At 38.7% G+C, this 9,168-nt stretch overlaps 1 protein-coding gene across 1 annotated transcript; it reads left to right on the top strand.

Moving 5' to 3' along the window:
- The first annotated feature begins 227 nt into the window (after positions 1 to 227).
- On the top strand, positions 228 to 6,796 carry LOC134647346 (large ribosomal subunit protein eL19). Its single transcript, XM_063501683.1, has 5 exons — positions 228 to 341; positions 537 to 643; positions 2,331 to 2,494; positions 4,077 to 4,267; positions 6,625 to 6,796. The coding sequence occupies exons 1-5, from the start codon at positions 337 to 339 to the stop codon at positions 6,758 to 6,760; spliced, it is 603 nt and encodes a 200-aa protein (XP_063357753.1). The 5' UTR covers positions 228 to 336; the 3' UTR covers positions 6,761 to 6,796.
- The last annotated feature ends 2,372 nt before the right edge of the window (positions 6,797 to 9,168 follow it).

Raw genomic sequence — 9,168 nt, 5'->3', positions numbered from 1 at the left:
AAATTTTGCATGCCAAAAAATTGTCCCATAGTGTGGTATCGTGTTGTAAAGCTCTATCATCATCGTTTGTCAAATTGTCATACCTATTAAGGAAAGATGCGACAAAAATGTTTGGGCGAATAGGTAGCACCTTAATAATATGAAATTTAATATTTCAGTCCATTACTGGTACTAGTATCATTAAACATCAACAAGGAACATCAACAAGGATATTAAAAATATCTTAATTACAATCGATTACAAAAATCGGAATAGTTTATCGATAGTAGAGCACATCACTAGTGGACATGCACGCCATATTTCTTTCTTGTATGCGTTGGATCTCACTCCGTCAAGATGAGGTTAGTTCCGAAGAAAAAATAAGGAAACCATTGAAATATGGAAAAATTAAGAAGACCAATGGATTATTTAAGTTGTTTAGCATCAGATTAATGTGTTTTTCTGTTGTAGGGGAATGTCTAGACCGTGTTTGAACTTGGTCATTATCGGCCTACCTGGGTGCCATGTGGTCTCACATGAATTTTCTTTATTTTCAGTTCCTTAAAGCTGCAGAAGAGGCTTGCAGCCTCTGTTATGAGATGTGGTAAAAAGAAGGTGTGGTTAGATCCCAACGAGATCAATGAAATCGCCAACACCAACTCCAGTAAGTATGCCATTTCAAAATTTTCGAATGTGCACGCTTTTTCGTAATAATCTATATTTATAGTAAAATATTAATGTTAAAAATACAATCCTTTGTCCCACAAGCTAAGTTTTGGGTCAGACTGTACGAAAGGGGGGGCTGGGACTTAGAATTTTTTTTGACAAAGTGGTATCATTATGACACTATTTTTAAATGATTGTAATGTGTAGATCACGTCAAAATAAGCATCTTTTATTGGAAAAACTTTTCTCTAAAATAAAAAATGGCCGAGTTAGACGCGACCAAAGATTGATGTTTTTAAAGGGAGCTGGGACTTGTAAAATTGTATTATTATAAAAACGTCGGTTCTGGCGCTTCGCCGGCCGCTGCCGCGGCACGCTCGCTTCGCTCGCTCGGCTCGCGCGCTGTATGGTCGCAGTTCTACCTAACACTCCTCCTCGCTTCGCTCGTCGTCGTACCTACTCCGACCTGCCTTAAAAGCCTGGCCTGCCTTAAGCTCTATCTCCGCCATTTTCAGTTTTAGTAAAAAGTTTTCCAAGTAAAAGTTGCTTATTTCGATGTGTTCTATACATTAAAATCATTTAAAATATATGTCATAATGACACCACTCTCAATGAAAATTTTCCAAGTCCCAGCTCCCTTTAAAAATATCAATCTTTGGAGGTGTCTAACTCGGCCATTTTTTATTTTAGAGAAAAGTTTTTCCAATAAAAGATGCTTATTTTGACGTGATATACACATTACAATCATTTAAAAATAGTGTCATAATGACACCACTTTGTCAAAAAAAAATCTAAGTCCCAGCCCCCCCTTTGCTACAGTCCAACCAAGTTTTGATAAAAAATAGCAAAAAATATGACGAAAAAGTATGTTTACCCACAAATGTTTCATACAATATTTTAGGTTAAGGTACACTAAACTTCAGTTTTCCCTTTTTCTTAGCAAAACTATATATATATACAGAAGTATCTTATGTATAATTAAATAATTTTAATGCTTTAGTAACTGAAATATTTTTATTTTTTGGATATTTTACCTTTTCTAGGCATCTGTATACTTTATTGTAGATGCTAATGCAGGTTTTGAAATAGGTAGTCAGTGTTTATCATTTAGCGATTTTCAGCTACATATTTGTTCAAGAATTCATGCTAAAAGAATCAGATTTTCCTGGTACATTCCTGAGTTTTGAGTGCCCCATGCCCCTAAGACAGCTGCCTTAAACGGCTGCTTAACCTTTTCACCACCACGTCAATTAAGTAATAAAGTGTCATCAATGTCATACCACAAATTGCATATAAACAACCCATGATAACATATCAAGTCATAGTGTATGAGTAGGGCTGCCATCCGTCTGGGTTTCTCTGGATTTGTCCTAGTTTCGAGGCTGTCCGGGGGGTTTTCAAAAAGTGTCCTGAGAAATACCGGACACTTTATATGAAACACCTTATTGAATTTAATTGTTTTTCAATAATAATATTTCGGCCACGTCTGCGGAAAAAATGCGATTTACGCGAAATGTCCAGGTTTTTTAAAGTCTGTCCAGGTTCTGCGAATTTAGAGATGGCAGCCCTATGTATGAGGCACGAAAATTACTGACTTTATATCAAGTAAATGGCAGTGAAAAAGTTAATTTGTCTGTTTAACCTGCCACTGGTCACAAAGCTTAAAATATGAACTTACCTTCCAGGACAGAACATCCGTAAGATGATCAAGGATGGTCTGGTCATCAAGAAGCCCGTAGCCGTGCACTCGCGAGCGCGCGTCCGCAAGAACACAGAGGCCCGCAGGAAGGGCCGTCACTGCGGCTTCGGTAAGAGGAGAGGTACAGCCAACGCTAGGATGCCACAAAAGGTGAGTTTGTTTAGCAAATGTTTTTTTTTTCTTTGCATAATTTTCCTGAGCATTTCCTGCACATTGTTTGGGTTGTATTATTTTGGTACAAATTTAAATAATTGGACATAGTTTAAAATTTAAATTAAATTAGGCTTTCCAGCTTTTGCTTTGACTACCTTAAAGTAAAACTACCCAACTATGGTCAACAAGTTCAATATGTAATTAAGTATCAATGTTCTTTTTGTTTTTTATTTTATTTATAAAAATATTTTGCAATCGACCCCTTTGACTAGACTAGGTAGGTCATTTAAAAAACCTAAATGAAAATATTTGAGTGGTTTTATCTTCCTAAGTCCCTGCATACAAAATTTTTGTACATATTCCAAAAAACATTTTGAACTTTAATTGAGTAACTAAGGGTTCCAAATTCAAAAACAAAACAAATGCTTCTGGGTCTCGGGAGGCTATGATTCTGGAATAGTTATTTGTCCAACAAGAGATCAAAGTTTGATATTTCTTCGAGTGCTTATTTTGAGTCCCGTGCAAGCGAAAGATTCTATACTATAGAATCTTGAGCGTAGTAAGGGACTCAAAAGCGCACGAGATGTAAATAACTTTGATCTCGTGTAGTTCACAAAACTTTTCACCTCAGCAGTGAGAACATATTAGAGAACCCGAAAAATGTATTCCTTCTTCATCACTTACCTATTCACTCATGTTTTCTTAAGATATACCAACAATTAAATTTTCACCTCAGCAGCTCGAACAAGGGTACTTTGCTACTTAAAAACAGTGAGCAAAATCGCATTTTGCTCACTGAGTGAGTAAAATCGCATTTTGCTCATTTGGTCCCACTCAGTGAGCAAAATGCGATTTCGCTCACTGTTTTTAAGTAGCAAAGTACCCTTGTTCGAGCTGCTGAGGTGAAAAAACTTTTTTCACCTTTTGTAGTTATGCCTAGGACTATATCTCTCAGATTCACCTTTCCTGTCTTTCTCTGGGACTTCATAGTCTTCATTCCATACCGAATTTCAACTGAATTATTTCACAGTGGTAACATTCTGTAGTGTTGGTCTTAACATTTTTTAGGAGGATAACATATCATTGTAGAAAGACCATCAATGCTCAGTTCCATTTCTAATGCTAGTGTTCTTATTTTATCTAATCTATTTTAAAAGAGATAAGTCCGCCGTTTGTATTTATTTTTTATTATGCAATAAAGTTTAAATAAATAATTAGAATGTTGATTGAAACATTATGATTTTCTGGCAAGATCACATAGCAGTCACTTTTTTTTAATTGTCTTCCAGGTTCTGCGGGTTGCCATTTTCTAGAACTGGGCTCCTTTAGAATACTGAGAAGGTGCTAAAATCAGTGGCGGATTTACAGTCTTTGCAGCCCTAGGCCCCAGGCCCTGTAGTAAGCACTAGCCATCCCTTTCTCAGCACACATCATATATACTGCAGGGCTGCCGTAGGCCCGGGCCTACTCGTCCTTAGGGCAAATCCGCCACTGGCTAAAATGATGAGAATTTATTACATTATTGTAAGAGTATGCATTATTCTCTCGATCTAAATCTAAAACTGATGTTTCTTTCCAGGAACTCTGGGTCCAAAGGCAGCGAGTGCTCCGTAAGCTGCTGCTCAAGTACAGAACGGCCAAGAAGATTGATAGGCACCTGTACCACGCCCTGTACATGAAGGCGAAGGGTAATGTGTTCAAGAACAAGCGTGTGCTGATGGAGTACATCCACAGGAAGAAGGCTGAGAAGGCTAGGACCAAGATGCTTAGGTGAGATTTACTATTAGTAAGGCGCAGGGGGGCAATTTCGACTGCGGGATAATTTTAACTATAGTTCATTTTTTTAGCATTAGAAAGACGGTAAGCGATCTTAACATGTCTTTTAATTGAAAAACGCTTTTTAAAAATCAATAACTATTATGTACTTATGAAAGCAAAAGAATGTAAATGATCGTATTAGATTTATAATTGTTACATACTTGCCGTGACTTATTTAAAAAAAAGTGTTTTTCAATTAAAAGACACGTCAAGATTGTTTACCTTTTTTCTAATGCTAAAAAAACGAACTAGGTATAGTCCAAATATCTTCCATGTACAAAGTTCAAAATATACTTGATTCATGTAGGTCTAGCAACATGCACTTATGAATCGTAACTAGTTATTACATATATATTTTAAGCTAATTATCAGAACAATTTATTGATGTTATTATTCCATGTTTTACATTATTAACTAGAGTGTGATATATGTCCAGATAGCGAAAAAGATATGTTGTGTGTGACTAGTTAATATTGTAAAACATGGGAGTATTTCGATTAGTTGAAATTTACCTCGCAGTTGATATGGCCCCTCTGCACCACATATTTATTTGGATCAATGTTTCTAATAATGCTAAAAAATGTTAAAATTAAATTTTTCAACCAATAGTTCTTCCTAGCATTTACAAAAATGTCAAAAGAGTAATTGTGGTAAGCCACAGGTGGATAATTTATTTTGCTTATTAGATGGCCCATGGTGAATTAAAATCCTATAAAACCTGGTTATTTAAAATTTGAATAGTTCCAATTGCAAAATTTCATATACTCTTAAGGGTCTGCAAATAATGGCCTCTGAACCCTTAATTTTGGCCCTTGATTCGAAAAATCGCTTGGCGCGTCTTACGAGGCGCGCCTTCATTGCAAAGACCGAATTGCTTCGCGCGGCAGCTTCCTCGCGGAGCTACTCCATTGTGGACACGCCTAATGGCGCATGTGTTTAGCATTCACCCGATCTGGACGTAGTTTTCCCATTGAGTTATTATTACTATAGAGAGGCCATACCAAACAATGAAATTGTCGCAATCACAAACCTGTACCGCGCGACCAAAACGTCGTAAAATTCATATTCATGGCGCTTACGCGTTTAAGTCGCGAGATTTACGCCCCGCTTCAATGGTTTGATGTCAAAACAACATCAACTCATGGCGCAAAAGACTGGTTCTCTGTACTGCTTCTTCTTCTTAGTCGTGCACTCTTGACGAGAGTGGTCGTGGTCATGTCACGGGTCGATTTCTGCGCCACCGCAGCTCTTGTGATCCGTCGCCATGTGACTCTGTTTTTGGTGGAGTGGGAGCACAGACAATCCAACCTCTAGACATAGCATAGTCGCGCTACCCCCTCTGCCACACATACGGTAGCGTTACTCCATCTTCGAGTCAATCCCGTGCCGTGATTGGTCCGTGTCTTTGAACGGACCAATCACGGCACGGGATTCGCTCACCTCGTCCCCCCGCACCCCCGTATTTTTGGCAGCATCGGTTTCATGAAAGAATTGGCCTAAGCTCAGTCTAGAGGTTGGATTGTCAGTGAGTGGGAGCAATCGTTGACTGCATCCTGTGATGGACTTAATGAGATCTGTCCATCGTGTTGGGGAGCGGCCACGAGATCTTTTGCCCTCGACTTTCCCTTGCACTACCAAGCGTTCCGTGGAGTCCTCGTTCCATGGAGTTCTCTGTGCTATTACGTTAGTAATAATAGTTTGAGTTTTACAATAGTAGTTTATGTGACTGCTACATAATGAGAGGCATTAAAATACGTGTGTGGGTTTAAGAAACGAACGTTAGTGAGTTTCTTAAAAGGATCACACGAGTGTTTTAATGCCTAATTATGTACAGTTACATACACTACTTTATCTAAACACATACTTAAAACTAACTAAAAGATAAACTGTACTTCAAATGGCGGCGAATGAAAACTTTTTTCACGCATGTCACACATCCGTAGTTTTTTTAAATTCCTAGACAAAAGAATGAAGTTCCTATTCTCATGTCACTCGAGATCAAATATCGTGCGGTTTATATTAAAAAAACATACTAAATTGACGTTTCGTATCGATAACTGTTTTAATATCTATGGATACTAGAATAGAGACCCACTTGAGTTTTGACTGCTGTTCCAAATTTAAACTTATAACCTTACAAAAATCTCGTACATTAAAGTACAAATTTTCCTACTACCACAGATAAGAAAGTTCTCATAGTAAAATTGGTTGTAATAAAGCTTGTCATTTCCTACGGTTTCTGAACGCATTTTAGAGCACTAATGACATGTGTGTAGATAAATAACTAATTGGTATAATGTAAATTCCAGCGACCAGGCGGAGGCCCGCCGCAACAAGGTGAAGGAGGCGCGCAAGCGGCGCGAGGAGCGCATCGCCGCCAAGAAGGAGGAGCTGCTGCAGACCTTCGCGCGGGAGGACGAGGCCGCCGTCACCGCCAAGAAGTGAACCGGGGGTTAATTCATTAAAAAAAAAAAACATAAACTTTGTGTTTTATTTGACACTCATTTGCATACCCCGGCCGGCGAGAGCAAAAATGCGTTGACAGCTTAATAGTGCGAGGACACACACTTTGGTCGATGTCGATAAAAACAACACGATGTACAGTACCGATATGATGGTCGTTCTTGTCTACGTGACAGCGTGATAAAACGGTGTCCGTCACTTTCTTTCCCACGGTGTTAAACAGTGACAGTTATTTTATCACGTGGATAAAGATGGATAAAGCTATCCATAATAGGCTGGCTGGACCACCGTTATGATATGCAGAAGTATTAATTATTGTTGTAAACAAAATTAAAACCAAGTGTTTGTATTTATTCAGTTTAAAATTGTTTTAGGGTTATTCTTAGAAACGCGTGGAGGTATCAAGTTGAAATAAATAACAAATACTAATGGCTCAGTTTAAAAAAAAAAATTGTGCTTAATTAAAAGTCGACTATTCTATCGACATCCATATGTCGATAGAATAGTCGATATTTAATTAAGCACTAGGAGCAGACGCATTTTTGCTCTCGCCGGCCGGGGTATGCTCATTTGACAACCGAGGCTCTTACCTTCACCGCAGTCAGTATCATGAAAAAAGGGTCAAATCAGGCCCCGGGCTCCGTAGACAACATGCCAATCGCTAACGCTCCGTAGCGAATGAAACGCAACTGTCACACCAATATGGAAGAGTGATAGACAAAGCGATTCGATGACGAAGCGCAAGCGATTGTCACCTTGGCTAGGCAGTCTGTTTCTTTTTTCTGTCAAAACGATTTGCTACTATGGAATTTATATGAAACATGATTCTACTCTCGCCTAGCGATAGATATAGCTGGTCAACCAAATCTTGTCAGTAAAAAAAGGCGCGATTTTCAAATTTTCTATGGGACGATATCCCTCCGCGCCTACATTTTTCAAATTTGCCGCCTTTTTCTACTGACAAGATCTGGTTGACCAAGTATAAATATAATATTTGGTAAAATATTAATGAAACTCAGTCTATTCCATGAATCTAGTATAACTGGATTGGGCATGAGTGGTGGGGATAACTGACAGAACGGGATAGTCTTATGTATCTTTCAGTAGGAGTAGCAGCGAAAGCGCTATTATTGTTTGTCCTTGTCACTGTCTCACATCTTGTTTTATTCCCCACCGTAAATTGACCACCATGATTGGTCGAATTCATTTGTTGCCCACCATAACGCGACGCTATGATTGGTCGAATTTATATGTTTTGTCCCTCACGGAGGCACGCGTAGACCACTTCTATAGGATGCTACCTTCTATGGTCTATTCCCATTTGTCCCCGTCCCACGTGACCGTCGCCATACATGCGGCAGGGACACCTGGGAATGATGCAGCGCCTAGTCCCATCTGTGCCCGGCGGGGACAACTAGGAATAAACCAGGGGCCTATTTCTCAAACGGTATTAGTCTAATATTATTAGTGTGTTGCCATAGTAACCCATACGATTTGACAGTTGGACTAATAATATTAGTCTAATACCGTTCGAGTAATAGGCCCCAGGCTGTTTCGTAGTCGGCTAGGAACCCTTAAGGCTTATTTATTTATTTTCTTTATTTAGGATTACCAACAGATTACATCTTACATGCTATAAATCTATTCAACAATCATGACAGGCTTCGTCACACAGGCGCGTTTTCCGGGACGGGCGTGAGCGTTTTATATGTAAAAGCGGCGGGCCCCGCCCGGAAAACGCGCCTGTGTATCGAAGCCTTTACAGTTTCGCCATGTCCGTCAGAGGCTTTGCTCCATGATCGTTAGTGCTGCATATTAGCTGCATGACATGGTAAATCAATCGTGCCGATAAAGTAATAAAATAAAACAAAAAAAAATCTTACAATGTATGGAAGGTAGGTAGGTATTACAAGGTGTAACAAAAATAGTTGGAATCCGTTTAGGGGCATATTCGGTTTTTGTATTGAGTGTTGGCGACTTGGGCGAGAAAAAAATATATTTTCAGCACACCAACTGGTAAAGGCTCTCTTGATTGTTCAAAAACCGATAGCAAAGTTGCATTTTATTCACATGTGAGGCAAAGTAATCAAATGCAAATTTTGAGTTTGTTTTCTTATGTTTGCTGGTTGAATTGGCTTTTAAATGATGATTTTGAATGATAGATATTTATAACATTTATTTGCATTTGATTTGGTTTGTTTTTGTTTGATATCTTAATCTTACAGATAATATTTTCTTCGGGTTGGTGTGCTGAAAAATTTTGTGTTTCACTCGGGGTTGCTCGGGGGCAAATTTTGTTTAACCCTCGCAAAGCTCAAGATTCCATTTTTCGAACCACTCGCTACGCTTGTTGTTCAATTTTGGAATCTTTCTCTTGCTCGGGTATCAAT

The sequence above is a fragment of the Cydia amplana genome, chromosome 4, assembly GCF_948474715.1.
Source record: "Cydia amplana chromosome 4, ilCydAmpl1.1, whole genome shotgun sequence".
NCBI classification, from domain to species: Eukaryota; Metazoa; Arthropoda; class Insecta; order Lepidoptera; family Tortricidae; genus Cydia; species Cydia amplana.
Note: the sequence above shows the minus strand (reverse complement) of the source record. Positions and strands in the feature narration are given on the sequence as shown.